Source organism: Telopea speciosissima, chromosome 2 (genome assembly GCF_018873765.1).
Source record: "Telopea speciosissima isolate NSW1024214 ecotype Mountain lineage chromosome 2, Tspe_v1, whole genome shotgun sequence".
In the NCBI taxonomy this organism is placed as follows: domain Eukaryota; kingdom Viridiplantae; phylum Streptophyta; class Magnoliopsida; order Proteales; family Proteaceae; genus Telopea; species Telopea speciosissima.
Genome location: NC_057917.1, coordinates 73,122,160 through 73,146,647, shown reverse-complemented (window position 1 = coordinate 73,146,647; position 24,488 = coordinate 73,122,160). Strand labels below are relative to the sequence as shown.

General features: G+C 39.0%; 2 protein-coding genes and 1 long non-coding RNA gene across 4 annotated transcripts; 1 reads left to right on the top strand and 2 right to left on the bottom strand.

Moving 5' to 3' along the window:
* Nucleotides 1–6,322: 6,322 nt before the first annotated feature.
* Nucleotides 6,323–14,533, top strand: LOC122650101 (ABC transporter G family member 39-like). 2 transcript variants are annotated; one of them, XM_043843401.1, is made up of 24 exons: nt 6,323–6,820; nt 6,942–7,062; nt 7,182–7,270; nt 7,385–7,469; nt 7,587–7,746; nt 7,848–7,924; nt 8,218–8,271; nt 8,391–8,481; nt 8,619–8,920; nt 9,082–9,363; nt 10,256–10,572; nt 10,685–10,845; nt 10,995–11,098; nt 11,185–11,341; nt 11,433–11,564; nt 11,632–11,789; nt 11,901–12,233; nt 12,320–12,610; nt 12,697–12,780; nt 12,865–12,998; nt 13,092–13,319; nt 13,398–13,569; nt 13,757–14,011; nt 14,104–14,533. In XM_043843401.1, the coding sequence occupies exons 1-24, from the start codon at nt 6,483–6,485 to the stop codon at nt 14,359–14,361; spliced, it is 4,383 nt and encodes a 1,460-aa protein (XP_043699336.1). In that variant the 5' UTR covers nt 6,323–6,482; the 3' UTR covers nt 14,362–14,533. The 2 variants fall into 2 exon arrangements, with proteins under 2 accessions (XP_043699336.1, XP_043699337.1); XM_043843402.1 differs by lacking the exon at nt 10,256–10,572 and having other exon boundaries at nt 6,324–6,820; nt 10,725–10,845.
* A 4,487-nt stretch (nt 14,534–19,020) lies between these two features.
* Nucleotides 19,021–23,418, bottom strand: LOC122650108. Its single transcript, XR_006331379.1, has 3 exons — nt 23,253–23,418; nt 19,470–19,474; nt 19,021–19,033 (listed from the first exon to the last, which is right to left on the bottom strand). It is a non-coding gene; the product is annotated as an uncharacterized LOC122650108 (long non-coding RNA).
* LOC122650104 (probable inactive receptor kinase At2g26730) lies at nt 20,566–23,255 on the bottom strand. Its single transcript, XM_043843405.1, has 2 exons — nt 21,827–23,255; nt 20,566–21,236 (listed from the first exon to the last, which is right to left on the bottom strand). Exons 1-2 carry the CDS (start codon nt 23,112–23,114, stop codon nt 20,572–20,574), a joined length of 1,953 nt encoding a protein of 650 aa, XP_043699340.1. The 5' UTR covers nt 23,115–23,255; the 3' UTR covers nt 20,566–20,571.
* Nucleotides 23,419–24,488: the final 1,070 nt, after the last annotated feature.

Sequence of the window (24,488 nt, the reverse complement as noted above, 5' to 3'; positions counted from 1 at the left end):
CCTCTGTACTGAGAGGCCTGTAGAAACAGATCATTATAACAGGTTGGAATATTTAAATTACTGTTAATAAGCACATACGAGCTTTAGCAACTCCAAAGTGGATAATCACTTGAACATTAACACCACGGAACACCATACCAATAAATGCAACTAATCTATTGAAAATAATTGCTCACCAACTTTGATTCAACAGTGATTCAATATAGAAATAAGAGAGAGAGAATTTAGAAGAAATATAAAATAGACCAAGAATTGCAAAATGTCAGACTGGAAATATAAAAAACCGTCTTCTTTACCTGTCCAGGATAAATAATTGCTTCCATATCCATATAACCCCTGTCCTCAAGTAATATATGCAGTCAGGTTCACCAAGACAATCCTAATAAGGGCTTGAGTACATGGTAGCTCCCTCCTGAATTTTCAAGCACCACATGGCCTCTGTAGATCACAACAGATCAATAGCAGATCAGGCCATCAGGGTTTCAAAATTCGGCGAATCGGATCAGGAGTCGGCCGCTTCATATCAGAATCGGCTGATACCGGTCCCAATCGTGGGTGATTCGAGATTCTGGGAAAAAAACTCCAGAATCGGTAGAAAACTCATGGGATCTACCGATTCTAAGGTTTATTTAGGCCAATTAAGACCCGATTCGAATCGGAATCGGAATCGGCATTGACCGTTTCCGTCACCAATTCCCAGTTTTAAAACCCTGTATCAGATGCAATGCATCAATTAATATAATTGTGAAAGAGTAAACAACTAAAGTACCATTAAGAAGTAGAATAGAACACAAAAATCAGCCCAAATCAAATAAAACATCCAATGCTATTCAACAATTGCCGCATTTGAAGCTTCAGCAATAACTACATAGCAGCTCTTACCAATAATACTGAACATATTAAAGTACACCCAAGACGATCAAAGCAATCAAAAAGGCAATCCAATCCGATATCAATCCACAAAAAGCAACATACCGCTTCCCTATGATGGACAACAATATAACGCAACAATGTTGTAATCAGATGTCAACAAATGAATAAGAAGGAAATTGTGATCAAGTTACCATTATCGGTTGAGCATTAGAAGAAGTGGATACACCAGATAATCGTAAGCAACACGACCTGCTATGACCCTGCAGATGAGTATTACAGAATCCTTCTTAGCATAATCTATCATCTTCTCATGTGCACCCAAACTGGTCTTATAGAAAGAGATCTCTTACCTGCTTTCGCCGAAGTTCTGCATTCTAGTACAGGATTGCTGCCTAGAGATGCCTGAATTCACTTGGAACCCTAATGGACAGAGCAAAGTTGCGACATGGTGTCATAGGACCTCATTCGCACCAGCCATTAGCCCCATTCCTTCCTTTCTGTGTATTTGACTCTTGAGATCTTCTAAATTATGGGGTCTTCTTCATTGTTCCAGCCTGATTGAAATATAGAGCTCACGAATCACGATACCTCTTGCCTGTTCTCCATCAACAGCTTCCGAAATCACACTAAAAACAGTCTTGAGTTTGTAACCGCAGTCTTGAGTTTGTAACTGACTCTACTTAGCTTCTGAAAAAGATTTAAGAAAGGCAAAAGTTTTGTACACGTGTACCGCCATGCACACAACTGTAACTGTTGGATGGAGAATGAAGGTCTACGGTAGAGAGATGAGTTCCTCTCCAATGACTTTAATCACGAGAGTCGATCTCATACCATCCACCATCCATGGGGTGTGATCCCCACACCCAATGGATGGTGGGAGATGTCAATCAGTACGACATTCAATGTTCGATACGGTATATTGTACATTTACTTCATATCAATATCATATTGAATATCGATCGGTACAGGTATTTGACATCGATATAGTATCGTATCTATTCGCTACAGGCATTCGGTACAATATGGTTCATTTTTACCATTTTGTCCATATCGATATTGTACCAAATATGACTCGGTACATGTATCACATATCAATATCATACCGAATTTATTCGATACGGTATGATACGGTATAACCGGGATGTTTTTGGTGTCAATATATAGTATGTGGTATGAGTTGACACCCTTAGTTAAATGTCATTGGAGAGGATCTAGAGTCTATAGTGCACCTCTCACCTAGGGGTGTCAATCGATCAATTTGGGTCGGTTTTCGGTGAGGGAATGGTGAATCCAAATCCAAACAAATAAGGAGAGATCGGTTTCGGCTTGGTTTGTTTTAGGCTATACCAGTTTTTCTGTGTCGGTTTGTTATCGGGGTTGGCTACGGTTTTAGCCCAATTTGAGTTCGGTTTAACACACATATTTATACAAAACTGTGGGGAAAAAACTAATTTTTTAATGGGTTTCGGTTTCTTATCGGGGTAGATCGGATTCCAGTGTGGTTCTATTAGGTTTCAGGGTCATAATATCCCAATAAAAATTTAGAAAATTTTAATTTTAAATTATAAAATTTATATTTGTATTTCTTTGCCATTTGCTTCCACTTTTATTGTACAAAAAAAGAAGGAAAAATTACATGATTAGCTACTTTTGGGTTTTCATTTACAAAACTGTCCACCCTATGTTTGAGTTAACAAAAATAGACAAAAACAGGTTAAGGTTTACAAAAATGGACAAAATAGTGTCTCTCCCTCCCACACTTACTTTTTTAGACATTTTTACCCCTGTCATTGCCTTATCGCCCAGGCATCCTCCGTTCCCTACAACCCTACCCTTGTCCTAGGCACTGCCATTCTCGGCTACCCCAAGTAACAGAGGAAAAAAAAAGAGATTTTTTCAGAGAGGAACTGCCGAGGAAGGAAGGACAGTCACTGTTTTGTCTAGTTTTGTAAAACTAAACTTGATTTTGTCTATTTCTGTTAACTCAAACATAGGGTGGACAGTTTTGTAAATGAAAACCCAAAAGTAGCTAATCATGTAATTTTCCCTAAAAAGAAAGCATATTTGATGATGTTTGAATAAATCCATAAGATGGTAAGATGGAGATGAGATTCCTCATCGAGTGGTAATTAATCATTTACCAATATGCCATTTTTTTTTAAACCCTTTAAGTGACATCAAGAAATTTAACGATTTCCTAAAACGGAAGTCGTGTTCAAATTTTTGTGTTGTACAACTGTCTAGTGCAGTTGGTGAGTTGTGATGCGCTTCATGCCCATGTTCATCAGGAAGTCTCGAGTTCGAGAATGCGAAATCAACCTAGAATGCATTTCAAGAATGCACACCAATCACAGCCTAAGATTCTTAGATCAATACAATTTCCTTCTACATTTGATATAGTTTCAACTTTCAAGTAGAATATTCTTTGTTAGACACAAATTGAACCTTAAATGCACTAAGGACTTGAGACTTTTCGACAATGATTCTCAAATATTTTCAAATATCAACCTGATAGATTGGATGGCCGTCTGGCCCTAAAGGACCTTGGACGGTACTTGTACAAGGATATGATCCGGACTCTGAGTTTGGATTGGATTTTTTATTCAATTGACGAGTAGGTCTATCCATTTGGACCAGTAGTTCTAGGGGTTGACTCTGTTCTCTCAAGCTGTTTCTCATTATGAAGAAAAGGTAACAAACATAAAATACAAGAAATAACAATGCAATTTCCTTCTACATTTGAGATAGTTTATTCCCCATGGAGAAACAAATTGAGCCTTAAGTGCATGGACTTAACTCTTAAGACTTTCCGGCCAAAATCCTGAGACTAGATCACTAGAGTGACTGAGCTCACTTCAGATTAAAAGAAACCATTGCTAAAAACAATCATGTCATGGTACCAGGATTTCTAAACTTAAGGCAAGAAGGTTTGAAAATTTGTAATCACTTGTTCGACTTCATGGTAATCAACCCTCTTCCTCATTACTGTTCTTCTCCCTATCATAATCAACAGAGTGAACTCAAGAAGATTTATAACAAATGGAATAATTTCATTCAAGCCCATGTATATATATTGTTTGGGCTAGGACCAGTACTTGTATTTCATTGTGCTGGGTTCAGCCTGAGCCCATGTTAGCTCAAGTCTAAGCCCAACCCAATGTTAGCACCTCATTCACCAGCAAGAAAAAAAGGGGAAGGTGAAGGAGAACTCTCTCTCTCTCTCTCTGGCATACCCAGTGCACGAGGATCCCGCCACTATGGGGGCTAGAGAGAGTAATAATGTATGGTCTTACCACTAGGTCGCAATGTAGCAATCTAACCGTTATGCCGAGGCCCCCCCTCTCTTCTCTTCCCAATTATTCATATTCATAACCACTTCTAGTAATGGTGGGAGCATCTTATGGATTAAAAATTGTTTTAAAAGGAGTTGCTCTTGAAAATTAATAATCTCCATTCTGTAAGTGCTAATAGATACATCTGTTACTTTTTTTTTTTTTTTAAATTTGATTGAAAATTAGTAGTAACCTAAGAAAATTAACTAGGAAATGGTAAAACATATCTGAAAACTACTTGAATAAAATCTTTTAGCTTTTTTAGATTTCTTATATAATTTAGATTTTTTTTTATATCTATCAATAAAGTAGATATCTTTGATTTTAATGATGTGAAAAGTGAAAACCACAAGGATTTAGGCAGATGGAGAAGTAGTTGGATAATTTCTAAGTAGTTGCATATTGGATCTTAAGTAGTTGGATAATTTCTTCATTACATGGTTGAGACTTGAGAGTAAAACACAGTTTCTGGTTCAAATACAAACTTAGCAACCTAGATCACGACTATGGACCAGTTGTGAATCAAGATTCATTATGAGAGCAACCAAACTTCAATGTCATGGGCGTGCAAAGCATTTGGATGGGTGGACTCATCTGATGAGGACATCACACTAGGGTATTGGTTTTGGTTTTTACAAACCACTAACTGGCCATTAACTAGCCAGACCAACCAATAAAACCAACCGAAACCGGGAAAAAACAATAAAATTCAATATGTTACACATTTTGTTTTTTATATAATAATGAAAAATTGAGACTGAATCAATAATAGACCAATAAGGGATCGTTAAAAGAAACCGATAACGGACCGAAACTGATCCAATCAATAGCAATTAGTTTCGGCTTGGCTTTTGTAGACCAAAAATGGACTCGGACCCAATATATACAATAAAAAAAACTTTAGGGGGAAAAACCGACCAAATTGAACCGAACCAATGGGTTGGCACCCAAAGCACTGGTATGCTACACACGAGTTTTCCAGCATTAGCATGCCTTTTAAGGGGTGAGCCGGACTCCTTTTAATGGGTGTCACTATCTTCTTCTGTACTTGTTTTCAATTGTCATAACTCATAATGTGACAAGTACTACTCAAGGAGCCAATCCATAAAAAGGTCCAACAAGATATGGTTAGGTTCATTAGTTATTACTAATTTTTTATATTTCTGTACTTCTAAGAATACTACTAATTATATTTTCTTTAATGTTCTTTGTAGGTTTTTGGGCTCTGTTTTGGTGTGTATCAATTAGTTCTGGGTGGGTGAGGAGAGACTAGAGAGAGAACCTGTGAGAGAATGAGATAGACTAAAGGAAATAAAGGTATTTCAAACAACAAGGCATGTGTCGTAGTTGATGATTAGTATGGATCAGCACTGAAGGATGATAGGTTGATAATGTGGTTAGGTTCCAGTTTTCTGTGGAAGATAGAATACAAAGGAATCACTGCTTCAACATTGAAGTTCAAATGCCTTCAGCTACCACCTTAATTCAAGTAACTTGTTCAGGCTTTAGTGAGGATAATTGATAAAATAGGGTGGGAAAGAGATAAGATAGAATAAAAGATATGCATGTTTTATTGACGAAGCAAGGATGTCCTGATGTAATTGGGAGGTCGCTGATCCTCTTTCTCAATAGAGAAATTGTAGGGTGATAATTTTGCTGCCTTTCTCATTCAAATGTAACTACTAAATAGGGTTTACAACTTATGATTATCTTATCTTTTACAATAACTTATTACAAGACTAAACAAAACACCTGAAAAAATCCAACCAAACCCGCCATCCACCAATACATGCATGTAACAGGTTCCATATTCTAGTTGAAGCAGATTAAGATGTATATGAAATTTATGGATCATTATCCTTGGTTAGCTGTGATCAAGGATTGACAGATGCATCTACCAAATCAACTCATAAAGATCCTCTAATAAAATGCTGAAAATTTTAGGAGTAACTGAATCCTTACATTCAAAATCATTAGGACAGAGTCACATGCAGCTTAACTGAATGTTGACTACACAACCACCTGGGTTCATAGGGATAGGGGGCTTCATTAAGAACTCAACTGCCTTCATGATTTCTTCTATTATTTATAAGATCTCCAATCATTCCAAAGTCCAATTACCTTTCTCTTCTATGCTGTCTCTATGCCATGGCAACAAAAAGAAACTCAATTTGCTTTCCAGGGTTTAAGAAATCCAAAGTAAAACACATTTGAAATTTCCTTTCCTCCATTTTTTGTGGAGCTTTTAGTTACTGTCTTTTAGTTTCTGGAGGTACCATGGACACTGGTGACATTTGCAGAGTTACGAGCATCCACAGAAATCGAAGTGGCTCTGGATTCTGGAGCAGTTCAAGCAACAATGTCTTCTCACAATCTCCTCGAAACAGAGATGATGAAGACGACAAAGAAGCTCTTAAATGGGCAGCCCTTGAGAGACTGCCAACATTTGATCGCATCAAGAAAGCAATAGTCACTGGAACTGATGGGGAGAAAAAGGAAGTTGATATTCAGAACCTTGGGATTCAAGAGAAGAAGAACTTAGTAAACAGACTGGTAAGAGTTGCAGAGGAGGACAATGAGAACTTCCTACTCAAGCTCAAGAATCGAATGGAACAGTAAGCTCATTCAACATCTCTGTTTTGTTTTACTTACCAATATTATTCATCAGTGCTTAATGCTTACCTTCTTTAGACTAGTGTTTGATAGACCAATGATGAGCTTTTTCCTACTCTTCAGGGTGGGAATAGAGGATCCAAGAATAGAAGTTCGGTTTGAACATCTGAACATAGGAGCACAAGCATATGTGGGTAGTCGAGGTCTGCCTACAATGCTCAACTTCTATCTCAACATTGTAGAGGTAATTCCTCACACAAAAGTGAATTACTTAGAAGAAAGGACCTGAAAATTTTTAGCTGGCCATAACCAGAGATCAAAAGCAAAAAACAATAACCTATGAAAGTCTCTTTATTTTCATAGGAGTTCTTCACCTCTCTCCATATTCTCCAAAGCAGAAAGAAACCATTGCCAATTCTTCAAGATGTACATGGAATCATCAAGCCCGGCAGGTAAGGGTAGAAACCACTAACCGAATTTTTAGTTGGTTTCAACATCTTAGGATCCAAATCTATTTGGGTTTTCATTAGTACCATGGAAATCTGATTTGCCTAAAAATTTTCCAGAATGACTTTGCTTTTAGGCCCCCCCGGCTCCGGAAAGACTACTTTACTGTTAGCTTTGGCAGGAAAGTTTGATTCACAATGGAAGGTAAAGACATGGATAATTCTTCTCTTGTTCCATTCTAGTTTTACGAAAATTGGGTGCCTTCAAGAACTATTTGGTATAACATTTTTATAGTTTATCTGAACTCATTTATAACTTTAGGTGTCAGGAAATATAACATATAATGGACATGGAATGGAGGAGTTTGTCCCACAGAGGACATCAGCCTATATTAGTCAACAGGATCTCCATATTGCAGAGATGACAGTGAGAGAAACCTTGGCCTTCTCTGCAAGATGTCAAGGGGTTGGAACCCGTTATGGTAAGTTATGAGACAACCATCAATTAAGAAAATTAAGGAAATATTCAAGGTTTGAAACTGAACATTTTTCCACTTGTTATTTTCTGGGGAAAAAAATGCAGACATGTTGATAGAGATGTCGAGAAGGGAGAAGGCAGCAAACATTAAGCCTGATCCAGACATTGATGCCTTCATGAAGGTGAAGATCATGAACTATTTTTTTTCCTTTTACCTTATGGGATGGGGTGGGGTGGGGTGGGGTGGGTGGGGGGGTTGTTGGAAGGGCATCTAGCATCTTCTTCAGGTATGCAGAGTTGGTTCATATACCATTTGATAGAGTTGGTCCTCTCTTAAATATTGAAAAATACATTTTTCCCTGTTTGTTACGAAAATAATTTTGTGAAAAGTTTGAGTTTTTTTCCTATTCTGAGAAAGTTTTTTTTATTCAAATTTCAAATCTCTTTCTGCTCTTTATCTTTTGATCTTGGACAGGCTGCTTCACTGGAGGGACAGAAGGAAAATGTTGTTATAGACTACATTCTCAAGGTATCATCTATTGTCACAGAAAAAGATTCCTCCGCAAAGTATGAATTTTACTGAATTCATTTGGAAGCATTGACAAGTTGACTTTGATCACTTCTTTCCTTTTAATGTCAAAACTGCAGATTTTGGGTTTAGAAGTTTGTGCAGATACCATGGTGGGGAATGACATGATAAGGGGTATATCTGGAGGGCAAAGAAAACGTGTTACCACAGGTAGAACAAATCGAATCCCTCAAATTGATTTTCTTGTCATATTTGTTTTTGAGCTACAAGCTTCTCAGATTGTTACACTTCATAAACTTTGAGGACCCTGATTTGGATTATATCTTCTTGGTTATGGTTGATAATAGGTGAGATGCTTGTGGGGCCTGCAAAAGCATTGTTCATGGATGAGATATCCACAGGCTTGGACAGCTCTACAACCTACCAGATTGTGAATTCACTCAGACAGGCCACCCACATTCTAGGTGTAACCACATTGGTTGCTCTCCTTCAGCCAGCACCTGAAACTTATGACCTCTTTGATGATATAATTCTTCTCTCTGAAGGACAGATAGTTTATGAAGGTCCTCGGGATAATGTTCTTGAGTTTTTTGAATCAATGGGCTTCAAATGTCCTGAGAGGAAAGGAGTAGCAGATTTCTTGCAAGAAGTAAGCTTCAGAAACTGATGCGAATGTATTCTTGGTTCTTCAGACTAAGAACTTAATGTGATTATATTTTGGTTAAAACTGATATACCATCAATTAAATTCGAATAGACTAACAGCAGAGAGGATCTACCACTAATAGATTTGTTTTCATCCATGTTATAGGTAACATCAATAAAAGATCAGCAGCAATACTGGGTTCACAAAGACAAACAATACTCTTACGTTTCTGTCAAGGAGTTTGCAGATGCATTCAAGTCATTTCATATTGGCCAGAAGTTAGGGGAGGAACTCAGCACCCCATTCAACAAAAGCAAGAGCCACCCTGCAGCATTAACAATTTCGAAGTATGGGATTAGCAAGAAAGAGTTGTTGAAAGCTTGTTGCTCAAGGGAATGGCTGCTAATGAAGAGGAATTCATTCGTCTTCGTCTTTAGAGTTATGCAAGTGAGTAACAGGGTACCAGTAAAAACTGTGTAATGAAATTACACTTTTAGCTAAACATGAAAACTTTACCCCCATGAATACAAGATGAGGTAAGTTTAGCTGACTGACTGACTCACAGGAAGATGATGCACCTCCCAGGCTCCATTTTGGTAAGAAGCATATGGGACAGTCCGTTTGCTAAGCTTCTTCAGGGCTTAGAACCACAAGGGTCCATAAAAAGTAAAAACTGTTGAAAAATGCAATGAACTTCCTCTGTTTTTTATCAATTTTTTTTTTCGGTTTAAAATTTTAATCAACATATGATCTTTTACAACTGGACCCATGATTACCTTCAGTAACCATGTAGTGGATATGAGACACCTTGAGAAGCAGCATAGAATATGTTTTGGAACGAAATCTGTACCCTTCGCCAACCCCTTGCATTAATGCCCTTTGCATCATAACTTTATAGTACATTTGGAGTTCTCAGGCATTGCAAGAATGTTCTCACTATAGATACCAGCAAGGAGTACATATAAATTATGAAATAGCTCACATGAAAATTGTACATTAATTTAATGTATAATCAATAATATGTCCTTGTACCCAGTTGATCCATATTAGTCAAGTCCCCATATCCTAAGATTTAATGATCCTATGTATCCAAATAGTAAAACACACATGCACATGACAACCACACCCAAAACCCATGGAATTTAGATTGTATACAAAGACATTCCAGATTTTTTTAAACTGAATCTCAAATTACCTTGAACCAATGAATCAATTGTTAAAATGAAGTGCAGATTCACTTGATTCAGAAATGGACCAATTTGATCAAATTCAATAATCTCATTTGTAGATTACACAATTTTCATAGAATGGGTCTTCACATACCTTTCGGTTGGTTTAGGTAATCGTTGTTGCATTCATCACAATGACTGTGTTCCTGCGTACCAAGATGAAACGAGACACAATAATTGATGGGAGAATTTTCATGGGTGCTTTGTTCTTCACACTCAATACTATATTGTTAAATGGTTTGCCTGAGCTTGCAATGACAATTGCAAAGCTTCCAGTCTTTTACAAGCAAAGAGACTTACTTTTCTATCCTGCTTGGGCATATGCACTGCCTACATGGATACTTAAGATCCCCATATCGTTCTTGGAAGTTGCCATTTGGGTTGGCATGGCTTACTACGCAATTGGCTTTGATCCAAATATTCAAAGGTGAGAATGAACAGGACAGGACTCTGTCAAACAATCTACTTCAGACATAAATTCAATTTTTCCTGTCTTTCGAGGATTCCCCAAAATGATGCTTTCTACTTGATTATTTCAGGATGTTTAAACAATATCTTATACTCCTACTGAGTAGCCAGGTCGCCTCTGCATTGTTCCGACTAGTCGCAGCGCTGGGTAGAAACATGGTTGTCTCCTACACCTATGGATCCTTTCTATTGCTTATGATCATGACACTTGGTGGATTCATCCTGTCAAGAGGTATTTCTTAAGATAGCAAAGTGATTTGCCAGATCTGAACTAATATTCTGATTCTACAATCAGGATTTGGCCAAACTTCTCATGAAAGTTGGGAAGTTGTAATAGTATTAGGATGGATTTATCTCAAGATTTTTTTTTCTTCCTCACAGAGGATGTGAAGAAATGGTGGATCTGGGGTTACTGGAGCTCACCTATGACCTATGCTCAAAATGCGATTAACGTTAATGAATTTCTTGGGCATAGTTGGAGTCATGTAAGAAATCTCATTATTTTACAATTAAAACATCTAGCACTTTGAGAAGGCATGTCATCTCAATTTAAATTTTGTGCATGTCACAGATTTTGCCATATTCAGCTGAACCCCTGGGAATTGAAGTATTGAAGTCACAGGGAAACTTTACCAGTTCATCACTGTTTTGGATTGGCACCGGAGCATTGATTGGATATATTCTCTTAGTCAATGCTAGTTTCACTCTAGCACTTGGTAACCTCAACCGTAAGTAACCTTAAAACTCTGTACAGTAGTTGGGATACTTAGAGTAGAACATTTAAATTTCAAAACTCTAAAAGACATAAGTTTTTAACAGAGATAGGAAAATCTAAAACAATGATATCTGAGGAGGCCTTGAAAGAAAAGCATGCCAACAGGATTGGAGAGACTGAAGATATTGAACTGTCATATAGAGGAAAGAGATCTTCCAATCAATCAACAGCAAGTCGTAAGTATCATTGTGTTCTCGTTGCCTAAATTTACATGCAAATAACAATTAATATGTTTTGTTGCAGAATCGGGTAATGAGATCGAAAGGAGCAGTATTACTTCAGGACCAAATAGAAAAGAAGCCCTGGCTGAAAATAGTCAGAAGAATAAAGGAATGGTTCTTCCATTTACACCTTTATCAGTCACCTTTGATGATATTAAATACTCCGTTGACACGCCACAGGTAATTTTAAATTTCAGATTAACAGAAAATCAATGTCAGGTAGGCTTAATGTAGTTCTCCAGACTTCTCACAGATAACAGATTAGAGAAATTTATTGTGTTGAACCTACAGGTAATGAAAGCTCAAGGTGTTCAAGAAGATAGATTAGTCCTTCTGAATGGTGTAAGTGGAAGTTTCAGACCAGGAGTTTTAACAGCTCTAATGGGTGTTAGTGGTGCTGGTAAGACCACTCTGATGGATGTGTTAGCCGGAAGAAAAACTGGTGGGTACATAGAAGGAAATATCACCATTTCTGGCTATCCCAAGAAGCAGGAAACTTTTGCTCGAGTTTCGGGGTACTGTGAACAAAATGACATCCATTCCCCATGTGTCACTGTTCATGAGTCTCTCCTCTATTCTGCATGGCTTCGGTTATCTACTGAAGTTGACTCCAGAACAAGAAAGGTTGGAGGGTGTAGAACTTGTTAACATTTTTGTACTCTTAGGATCAATTTTGGTTTCATACTTACTGGTAAAGCTCATGATTGCAGCTGTTTATTGAGGAAGTCATGGAACTTGTAGAGTTAACATCACACAGAGGAGCACTAGTTGGGTTGCCAGGTGTGAGTGGTCTGTCCACTGAACAGCGCAAGAGACTCACCATTGCTGTTGAGCTTGTTGCTAATCCCTCTATAATATTTATGGATGAGCCTACCTCTGGACTGGATGCCAGGGCAGCTGCAATTGTAATGAGAACAGTGAGGAACACTGTGGACACAGGAAGAACTGTTGTTTGCACCATTCACCAGCCTAGCATTGACATATTTGAAGCCTTTGATGAGGTAAAGAGTATCAAGATTGAAAAACTGAATGCAATGGTCATTTCTCTTCCATGCATGAGGTATTGAAGTCTTTAATGTGATTGCAGCTCTTCCTAATGCAGCGAGGAGGAGTAGAAATATATGTGGGTCAACTGGGCCATCACTCTTGTCAATTGATAAAGTATTTCGAGGTGAGACATTTTGATTGGTCAGGATTCATCTCCTCTCCCCTCACTGTATAATTTTGTTCATAACTGAGTTTTATTTGTGTCAAGGGGATCTGTGGAGTCCCAAAAATAAAAGATGGTTATAACCCTGCCACATGGATGTTGGAGGTCACTACACCAGTACAAGAGGAGACTCTGGGGATCAAATTTGCTGAAATATACAAGAACTCAGATCTCTTCTGGTGGGTTGATGGATAATGCCCTTTCTAGACAGTGCTTGAAAATGAGAACCACTTCTCATCTTGTTCTCACAGATCTTTGGAAAAGTTTTGCAGGAGGAATAAGGCATTGATTAGAGAACTTAGTACACCCCCTCCTGGTTCAAAAGATCTTTACTTCCCCTCTCAGTATTCTCAACCCCTCTTCACCCAGTGTGTTGCATGCCTGTGGAAACAACACAAGTCCTATTGGCGGAATCCATCGTATACAGCTGTTCGACTTCTTTTCACCACCATCATTGCCTTAATGTTTGGTACATTGTTCTGGAATCTTGGCTCCAAGACGTAAGCACATCTTTGTTTCACAGTACTTGATGGTTCCAAAACATAATCACATCTATTAATATATGGTAAATTTTATAGGACTAAGGTGCAAGACCTGTTCAATGCGATGGGTTCCATGTATACTGCAGTTCTTTTCATTGGAATTATAAATGCTTCATCAGTGCAGCCGGTAGTGGCTGTAGAACGTACAGTCTTCTATAGGGAGAAGGCCGCTGGGATGTATTCTGCTTTACCATATGCATTGGCACAAGTAAGCAAATTCCTTGTTGAACATTGGTAGCAACATCTCCCTGTGGAGAATAAGCATTTCAAATATACGTTTTTCATGGCTCAACACAGTTCTTCAGTGAAATAAGATAATGAAATCTTTTATTTCACCTTCTACTATATCATAGCTTCACTGTATCCTGACAAACACAAGTTGGCTGCATTTTCAGGTTTTAATTGAGGTTCCACATATCTTCCTCCAGGCTCTGATTTATGGGGTGCTAGTTTATGCCATGATCGGTTTTGATTGGACAGTGCCTAAATTCTTCTGCTACCTGTTCTACATGTATTTAACATTCCTATACTTCACATACTATGGTATGATGGCAGTTGGCTTGACACCCAACCATGACATTGCTGCTGTAGTTTCCTCTGCTTTCTACGCATTATGGAATCTCTTCTCAGGCTTCATCATCCCACCAAAAGTAAGATCCGGTCCATTTATGTTATGTTATATTATGTCTGTTGTGTTTTATTGAGAGATTGGTGACAGCAAGCTTTTCTTGATTAACCACAGAGACTTCCAGTATGGTGGAAATGGTACCGATGGGCATGTCCAGTTTCATGGACCCTGTATGGACTAGTTGCTTCACAGTTTGGAGACATAGAAGAACAGATGGACATTGGCTATCGAGTGAAGGACTTCTTAGATGAGCACTTTGGGTATAACCATGACTTCTTGGGGTGGATTTTTGCAGCGCTTGTTGGGTATGCTGTGCTCTTTGCATTGGTATTTACCATTGCAATTAAGGTAATTAACTTCCAAAAACGATGAAAAATCATCTATTCATCAGTAAGCAGCCCCACAAGAACTTCCAAGAGAAACATAATTGGTGCTAACTGATTTAGCTACATATCTTGCTCACAACTGAGCCTAAAGGTTTCTGGAAAACAAGACCAGAGCGGGACGATGGTAGCGATACAACTATGGCGTAAATTGATCATAATACTCCTAATTTGATACTTGGATGATTGTTTGAGACAGCAGAGTTGATGATTTACTTGTATTTTTATGGTGATGAGGTGGGTTAGGCTAGTCTTATCGGCCTAATTTGATGTTTTGTCATATCAACATGAACACTAGTTAAAGGTCAATGCCAAGCTCAACTAGGAGATTACTTGTAATGGTACATGAACATTGCTGTCCAGGAAGGATTCAGCACTGCAATAAAAAGCATATTTATGAAAGAAAAGAAAAGAAAAGAAAAAAAAAAACCATGAACTGAAACAAATGAAATGCTACAAACCAGATAATACAAAACAAAATAAATAAATAAATAAACAGCGCATGGGAAAGAATTTTGTCATACCAAATCCAAAAAGAGATTCAATTTGCACCATTCACTGACCTCAGCTCTTTAGTTTGATCCATCAACAGTGTGGGGAACTGTAGCCATTAACCCTTCTAGTCATTACTGCCTGTGCCTGGACAAGGAACACAGGCACTGTTGATTGATCAAACAGTCCTGCAAATGCAACCGGAGAAAGAGTATCCCTGTGGGCTCCGGCCCACCTGTCCTTCACTACAAATTCGACGTTTCTCTTTCCAAATCCGAAATCTTCATCTCCATGTTTCGTTGAATCACTCTTTCTCCCTCAGTGGCATGCGCCGCGATCAGTTAAAAAAGTGTGTAATGCAGTCACGGCAATGAGAATTGGGAAATGGGGCCCACTTAAGATTATGAGCCATAGGTTGGGCCAGCCTACCATTAGATAGGATAAAACTTTAAACGCCTGATTTAATGTTTCATCCTGAAGCAAAACTGTATGAGTCAAATACCTAACATTTGGAAATAGTTATATTTACCAGAGTGAAAATCGTCAAAAAAGAAATACATACTACGGACAAAAACCCTATAACAGAATGGGATGGAACGGGTTACCTAAGAATTGACGTATTGGGTTTCTCTCCTTCAAGCTCCCAAAAAAAAAAAACAGAGAAGACAATGAGTTCAATCTCAAAAGAAATTGCAAGGTCTTTTCCATTATTCAAATATTCGGGTGTTTCAGTTAGTTTTCAGCATTGGATTCTAATAAAGTTACTCAATTCACTAGCAAATTTGGTGTGGTTGTTTTACAAGCAGTGATTGGTACTATTGGATCCCTTTTAGGGACTTGACCCCATGAATGCATCAAATTATTCTCATGTATAAAGCAATATATGTGATAAACCTATTTATAGTGTTGCAGCTTGTTGAGTTAGGCAAAAAAGTATGTAAGCATATGTAAAAAGGGATAGAGAATTTATGTTGAGCATCTGGTGAAGGAATTTTTTTGTTTTTGCAATAAATGGTTTCGGACAAGTATGAACATCTTTGGATATTGGATGGTAGAGAGAAAACTAATCCAAGGGTTGAATCTCTTGAAACAAGTTGTATAAGAGCCATGGTAGGCAGGGCCAAGATTGTGACAAGGAGTGGGAACCAAGTGTGCCTTCAAGGATGAAGTCGTAGAAGATCTTAGATGCTTCCGTGTGGAGGGGGGATGGATAAAATCCTAGTAGCTCCTGCGTCAAAAGAAAGATTGTTGGGTTTTATGGAGAAGGCAGAAGTAATAACCTCACATCGATTGTTAGTAACCTCATATGGAGAATCAACTGGTGGTTTTTAAGGATGAGTTCTCCACTTCTACCTAAGTTTCTAACAAGTGGTATCAGAGCCAGAACGTGCTAGGACCAAGACTATGGCCACACCAGGGTGTAACAACCTGGTGTGCCTCCAAGAATTAAATCAAAGAAGATCTCGGTAGATCTCAGTCCCTCCTATATGGCAAAGTAGCCTTCCACAAGAAAAGCATAAGCAATAATCTCACATCGGATGTCAGCAGCCCGATGTGGAGACTTATGGATGAGTTCTACCCAAGTCCCTAACAGATCCTAGCTTTAATACTGATGATATCTTGATATGGAAAAACTAGTTCTCTTAATTTTATTATTCATGCTCAATTTCTACGTAGTGAAGTATTTTAGATGCCCAGTTACTCGATATGGTAAATGATACAACTTGTATGCTGCATGGATTCCATTTCTTGTATTCTGATAGAGAGAAAATCATATGATTTTTTTGTTTAGTAAATAAGTTCTCAATATACCTGATGGTTTCTGTGAATGTTAGGGGAAGGAAGACAGATAGTGTCAGCAAAAACAACATAATCATTAATAAATTTCATAAAACTTATGGTTTTAGGTATATGCACCTTTCGTTCCTCCTAATTTTTTCTTCTTGATATGTCATCATTTTAGTCTTGCATTAATTATTATATGTAGAAGATGATCATGAACCATTCGGGTTTCTCTTCTTTCACTCATAAATCTTTGGATTCATTGGGAAAATCTCCTTAGAGGTTGGAACTAGATTATCATAGTTATTTGAAACGGTTCAGTTCATAACCTTAAAAAGGACTAAGTTTCCCTCCACCCGATATAGCAGTAAAAGCAAGACAAGTAGGTGAGTTGACTCGTCAATTTCCCATTGAAATAGGATCTACACAAGGAAAAACACTTGTCATTCGTTGGTTATTAGGGGCATCCCTCATTCTTATCTTTTAGTGGTCTCTTCAAAAGTATTGGATTGGAGTCTTGTAGGAAATTTCTTTGAGGTCTCACTCTTGCCAATTTTCTGTTCAGGGTGTCTCGTTCTCGGAGTGGTATTGTTCTAGGTTTTACTCTCCCATTTCATCATAAGGCTTGGTTCTGTCCCCTAGTTCTTCTTGAAGAGAAATATAGGCCTACTGGCATGGCATGAATTAGTCGATTCAACGTCCCCTGTGCTTTGATAATAAGAAATCTCGAATAGCAATACGTCTTTGTCTTCATCAGCCCCAAATCCTGTAGTTGAGTGCCGATCATGGTTCACAAACCCCTCCTAGGGTTATGGTATGTTCCAAAATTCGCTCCCGATAACCATTCCCACCCTCTCCTGCCCCACGGTGAATGGGATCTCATTCACCGTGGATGGAGGGAAACTCGGTCTTCGTTAAAAACATGCTCCAGATTTGAAATACTTAGAAGATTTTTCAGCCTCATCGCTATCTTTAGGCTAGATCTCTACTTGGTGGTGTTTCCTACGTCCTCTCACAGGGCACCGTGAGATGATGCCTTTGCCTCCTGGGTAGATATCCAAGCGTGCTCATCCATTGACCCAGACCATGCGTCCAAGTAGAGATCTCTTAGCCCATAATTTTATTACCATTTTTACATAGTTGTTGGACAAGTTGAGAATCTAGAGAGACGAAAACCTGCTAAAAAGAATACTCACACTTCACCAAGCTTCCTAATCAAGTCCCTTTATAGTCAAAAAGTTAATCATCAGTAGAAGTTCATAAGCATTTGGCTTAAATTTGAACTTACAAGGAAAGAAAACTACTTTGTCTTGAGCTAGCGCGCGATGAAGCTCACCAGAAATCCTCAAATTTTCTCCTTGGGGTTGAGTTGTCTCTGTTTATCAATGGTAGTTGAGCACTAAAAATACCCAATTAAAGAAAAGTAGTTCCATGGTACTCTTCTTGGATAAATTGTGTCTAGTAAGAAAATATAGAAGTGATTATAAAATTCAAACCAAGAAGGTGATAAAATATTAAAAAAGAGAGAAAAAGTAGAAGTGAACCATCTCCTTCCCCTTGTTAATTATAAATGGTTTTGAGTCTTCTTCACTCATATTGTCTAGCTCCCCATTATGAAAAGATACTTTGTAAGTCACTCCAGAATTTCAGTAATTGAGATTCTGATGAACTATATAACATTAACAATGGAATCACTAATGAATTAACAATTGGAATGAGAAGAATCAGACAAAATAATTAATGCAAAATAATAGGGTAGGCTCCATTCCATTCCATTTCCTTCCTTAAATCACAAAGTTACTCAATTTCCTGCATCAAAATCAATCACAGTAGGATTTCTCTTTGCTTTTCAAATGTCTTCTGTTGCCAACACTGAGTAATACCTTAATACCCTGCAATACAAGAAGGTTATGGATCATAAAGCAGATGGTTTATAAAGTCAATAGGTTTAGGTAACCATGAAGAGATGCAGATGATATATGTTAGATAATAAAAGCCATGGAAGTCTCCTTTGTCAATCCATGTGGTTTGTTGGTCTCTCCAGTAGATGGTGGGCCTTAAAGGTGAATTGATTGATGGCCCACCTAAAAAATACTAGTGGAATGACCATATTAACACTCCACTTAGCCTAAAAGTAGGTGACAAGTACAAAGAAGCTTCCCTAAGCAGACCCACCAGTGCACCACCTATAATTTACAACAACAATAATATTGAGTTATGATCAAGAAAAGTTCTCTCTTCTCATTAAGAGGGAGGGGGGAAAGGAAGAAAAGAGCAAGACCAAATGTTTTAAAAGAAGTGGTTAGACTATGTGGATGGTTTATTTTAAAAGTTTTGAATCTTTGATGTCTGTGGGGTTATTGGTGAGAGAAAGAGAAAGAGAGAGACTGTTGAGTCTTCCATTCCACAAGAACATGAGGAGGGTGAGATAGGGGACAATCCAAGCTGCCAAGCACCAAATATCTCAACTTTTCTTTGTGTTTGTCTTGTCTTCTGTTGCAATGCTCTTGCCTTTGGAATAATTTTGGACAAATTCACCATTACTAAATGTACAATAGGATTATATTCCTGATTCCAAAGTCTAGACAAGAAAATAACAAAAGTCACAAAATGGGATCCCTTTCTTACTTTAGCCAGTTAAGTATGAGATGAGTGAGATTATATGATTGAAACCTACCTATAATAGAGAGATCCAGAGGATGAAGAAAAGGAGAACCAAATACCACCAGAAAAACAACAAACTTTCAACTTGGTCTAGCTGTCCTACACCAATACACATAACCCCAAACAAGTACTTACAACTACTTAGAAACTAAGAACTACAGAGTCTCTCTAACTGAGCCTACTAGAAAATTTAAAAACCAGAAAAGAAAGGGGAGGTTGTCTCATTACTCTCATTCACTGCTACTTGTGTACTGTACTATTTGATGCTGCATATCTCTTTGTTTGCTGTGTTGCTTTGTATTACCTCAACAGTTTTAAAACCATGATTGTACCACTAAGCTTTCCCTTTCCTCATGACAATGAAGCTTCCTTTTCACACCATTCCAATCATCTGTTTATGTTAATTCTAATTCTCAATTCTACCAATAATGGGCAATTCTCAGAATTAGAGGATTACGATTCAAAATCATTAATTGCATTGTTACCGTGTTTGGTATGCATTCTCAAAATAGATTCTAGGTCTAGAACACATCCTGAAACTGGTTCCTCTCTATTTTCTCCTTTATGCTCTAGACTCAGAATCTATTCCGAAAATACATACCAAACACACCATTAGTCATCACCTTTTCCCCACATCCATTTGCTATTATTTCTTATGTTGTAACTGTTAAATGATGGACATTTCAAGCCTTCAGCGCAGAATCTACAAAGTTGGTCCAGAATTGCACTTTTGTGTGCCTTAGATTTGGAGCCCAATTCTTTATTTTGACTTAACTTTAAGAATTAGCCTCCAAAATTAGAATCAAAATTATTTACAATCAGATTTTCATGGAAGAGTTTCAATTTTCAAAGACCCAAAACAGGAAAAACAAAAAGCCACCGTGACTACCGCATTTCATCCAATTTTGGGCGGGAAAACCTTCAAAGTAGAACCCTAAAGAGTACTGGGTCACATCATTTGACTTGAGAAAAGAAAGAAGAAAAGAAGAAGCAAAACTACTGGATTTAGTGAGAACTGGAAATGGACTCATTAACAGAATTACAGACAATTATAAATGATATGAAAAAATTTAGTCCCCACAATGCCCAAATAAGAGAAAAAAAAAATCACTTCATAAGCTCTATAAAAATCATTGATGCTCTAAAAGCCCCTCAAAAAGGGCAAACGAAAGAGATATTTAAAAATTAAAAATAAAAAAACAACAAATCGCATCAAACGCTTGCTTTGATTCCATTTTCTTTTCAGGTGGTTTAGGCTGGACTATGGTGTGACAGAAGCAGTAGGAGTCCGCGACCCCTGGGGAGGCGTTTGACCGTCAGATCCCTTGGAAGGATCATCAGACGATTGACGGATACCGTCATCAGTATCGGGCCGATTCATGTCCTCCATCATACGAACCACTTCTCGAATATCAGGCCGTTGATCTGGCACCGTCGAAACACAAGCCATTGCAATCTGGAGCAGCTGCACCATCTCCTCCTCAATGTTATGGTACCTCATCAACTCCACATCGAAAACCTCAGCCGTCCATTCCTCCCTCACCACCGATTGGACCCACCTCGGCAAATCTATCCCTTCTTCTCCGAGCGACGCTTGATTCGGTGCCTTCCCAGTCAGCAACTCCAGAAGCAAAACCCCAAAGCTGTACACGTCAGACTTAAAGGTTACCTTCCGAGTTTCTACCACCTCCGGCGCACGATAGCCCGCAACCCGGTTCGGCGGCGTTGAAGTGCCAAACAACGGGTTTAACCCGAAGTCCGACACGGATGCATCCAGGTCCGACTTGAGCAATATGTTTGAGGACTTGATGTTGCCGTGCACGATCTTCCCTGACACATGTAAGTGGGCCAGCCCTCTCCCGGCGCTCAGTGCTATCTTCATCCGGTGGTCCCAATCCAGTGGTGTACGGCCCGATCCTCTACTCCCTGTCATATCCACCGGTTTCCCCGGTTAACCCGAATTTCTATTTTTTAATCTATTTATAAAAAGAAACAAATTTATTAAAAATAAAGGTTAGACAAACGGAGCATGTCGGTCGGTACCCATTACCATTAGAGAATCAATCATGAGGCCACGTTGCCCATGTGGGTGTGGTGGTCCTTTGAACGGCAGAGGAAAATATGCTCTTTTTTTTTTTTTCTTTTTTTTCGGAATATCTGAAATTCCTCTCTTTTTTTTTTTTTTTGGTAAAACTGAAATTCCTTTCGCTATATGCGCATTCGGTGGATTTTAGGAGCTCCGAAAGATACCTCTCTCTTAAATGACTAAAGTACCCTCAAGATTAAGAGAGGAATGATAGAATAGAATAGGGAATTTTTTTGTCCAGAATAATTAATCAAAAATCTTTTAAAATAATTTTGCCAAAATGGAGGAAATTTTGGAATTTCCATGACTGTAAACAACTGAAGCTTCTGCTTCGATGCTGATGAGACTTGTGAGGAAGAGATTGAGAGTTCGTTGAGCTCAAAGTATATAGAGAGAAATGCATTCTCATGAAAAGGAGGAGAAATCGTACCGTGAAGAAGGGAAGATAAGCTTCCATTGGGCATGAAATCGGAGACGAGCAGCTTTTCGTCCTTGGCGAAGTAAAACGCCCTTAAGGGGACCACATTATCATGTTTAATCTTACCCAGGAGCTCCATCTGCAACTCGAATTCCTTCTTCGTGACGGCGACGTCCTTCAATCTCTTGACCACCACCGTTGTTCCTTCTTCTAAAACCGCCTTATACGATGTACCCACACTTCCTTTCCCCAATACTTCCGCTGATGCTCTCAGTAGATCCTCCAAATCGAAGCTATAAATCCCACTTTCGAAGAAAACCAACTTGTTCCTCTCCGATTCGCCTGACCCACCTGGGATATCGTCCTTCGAAGATGAAGTGCCCGCCTCTGCAACCACCGTACGAGGCGCCGCCTTCGGCTTCGCTGCCTGCCTGCGCTGCCGTTTTCGGCAGCAAAGAAGAAGAATCAGAAGCAAAAGGAGTAGGATTATGCCTGCTCCGACAGAAATCGCAATGATTGCTGCTTTGGATAGCTTTTTTGAGCTTTTCTGGGGTTTGTTTCCTTGGTGATTCGTAGAGGGAGACGGAGCCGGGGAGGGGAAAAATGGATTGCAGGGCTCCAACGGTGGGCCGCAAAGATTTATGTTGCCGGCGAAAGACGAAGCTGAGAACTTTGACAGCGTTTGAGGGATGGAGCCGTTGAGATTGTTATTTGAAACATTGAAATCCGTCAAACCAGAGGGATTAATGCTGGGGAGATTCCCAGAGAACCCATTCTTCTGTAGAAAAAGCCCAGTCAAGTGGGTTAGATTGTTGATGGAGAAAGGTAAGTCGCCGGTGAAGTTATTGAACGAGATGTCCAACCGTGTGAGCCTAGTCAATCGGGTCACGCTCGAAGGGAACACGCCGGAGAAGAGATTGTTCTGAAGGTAGAGACTGCGCAGGAGCTTCATCTGAGAGAAATCGGAAGGGAGTTCTCCGGAGAGACGATTCGAACGGAGGCTAAGAACTCGGAGCTGTGAAAGCCGGCCAAGGGTGTTTGGTGGGATCTGACCAACGAGGCCAACACCTGGGAGACGAAGAGTGAAGACGTAAGTACGATTGTCATCGCATTCGACTCCGACCCAGTCGCAGACGGAAACCGACTGGTTCCATTCTGGTCGATTCGCGTGAAGAACTCCGGAGATGAAATCTAAGAGAGCTTGCTTGTCTTCAGTTGGTTCCGAATCGACTTGCCGACCCAGGAGCAGTAGTATGGAGACCCAAAGTACAGAGAAACCAGAAACAAACGACAATGCCATTAGAGGGATTCCAAGAAGGGTGAGATACTGCCTTTATTACTTTGTCCTCAGTGGTGGTTTATGATAGCGGTTTTGGATCACGAAAAAAGCAGTTTTTCGGTGAGAAGCCATGGAAGCGACCACACAGGAGACTGCAACAGGAGAGAGAGAGTGGATTACAGAGTGTTGCGTTGGAAATAAGAGACAAAAGAGTCTCTGCGTCTGGGTTTGAGAGAGAGAGAGAGAGGTATCACGAGGCCAAGAAAGCGAAAAAAGCTGAGACCGGAAGCGGTCACGCTGGCAGTATAGAAGCGTTTCTTTAATAGAAAAATTATCTTTTTTTGGGATTTAGAAAAGGAGAAATTGAAGGTGGGGGACCTACATGAGACCTCTTCCTCTGACAACCGTCTGATTAATCTAACCTCTAATTAAATCTTAATTTTGCGGAGGAAGAAAACGGGTACTATAGAGTTAAATTTGAAACCCATTGGAAAGGTTTGGGTGGTGGGCCCATAGTGTTTGACTGGTAAGAGTCAAAGATCTTTGTAAGGGGATGTGTTCCACGTGTCAAGAGTTAAGAAAGAGATACGTATCTACTTGTTCTGAGATTTAACTGAGAAGTTTGGTCATTGCCGTTGGATGATGAGCCGGTGATTTAATAGGGTGAGGGAAACCATCTGACACTAATTTGGACTCTTTTGAGTCCTGGCCCACTGGTTGAAGGTCCCAGAGTTGGGTTTGGACCCAATTGAACAAATGATGGGTCGGGTTTGTGGGCTCAAGAGTGATGGCCCACAAAAATCAACAATAGCGATTGATGATAGGAATGGCATTCGGCCGCCAGCACAGAGTAAGAGTTCAGATTGGCTTTGTCCAAGGTCTCAAGAATCGGCTGACACCGATCCCAATTTCTACTGTTTATAATTGTATTATCTGAATCGGAATCAAATTGGCCAAATCAGCTGGTTCCTTGTCATTTCTTTGTAATCCACTTTGAATTTGGATCGATTCATGGGTCGATTCCCGATTCTTGAGCACCGATTCAGATCAGAATCGACTTTGAATGATATGTTCCCCAATTAGGATTTTTTAAACCCTAGCTTTGTTTGAGAATCGAAACACTAGATTTTCAGCGGCTGCTTGGTCAGCATTTTGTTGGATCAGAAGGAACCTGAAAGTTAGGATTTAAATGGAATTGGAACTCTTACTTAGGTATGTATTCTTGAAATAGATTTTAGATTTAGAATGCAATTTGAAATTTATTTATTTATTTTTTTTATTTTTAGTAGAAATTTTTTTTCTTTATTTTCTAGACCAATAATTATTATGAGAATACATACAAAACACAACATACAACTAAAACTAAAGAAGAAAGAATGGACAAAAAGGGAGGCA

Coding starts and splice junctions, on each gene's coding strand:
- LOC122650104 (XM_043843405.1), bottom strand. CDS start 23,114: ATGGCATTGTCGTTTGTTTCTGGTTTCTCTGTACTTTGGGTCTCCATA. Junction 21,237..21,826: donor CTTATCTTCCCTTCTTCACG/GTACGATTTCTC, acceptor TGGATATGACAG/GGAGTAGAGGATCGGGCCGT.
- LOC122650101 (XM_043843401.1), top strand. CDS start 6,483: ATGGACACTGGTGACATTTGCAGAGTTACGAGCATCCACAGAAATCGA. Junction 7,271..7,384: donor GGAATCATCAAGCCCGGCAG/GTAAGGGTAGAA, acceptor AAAATTTTCCAG/AATGACTTTGCTTTTAGGCC. Junction 11,790..11,900: donor ACTCCGTTGACACGCCACAG/GTAATTTTAAAT, acceptor TTGAACCTACAG/GTAATGAAAGCTCAAGGTGT.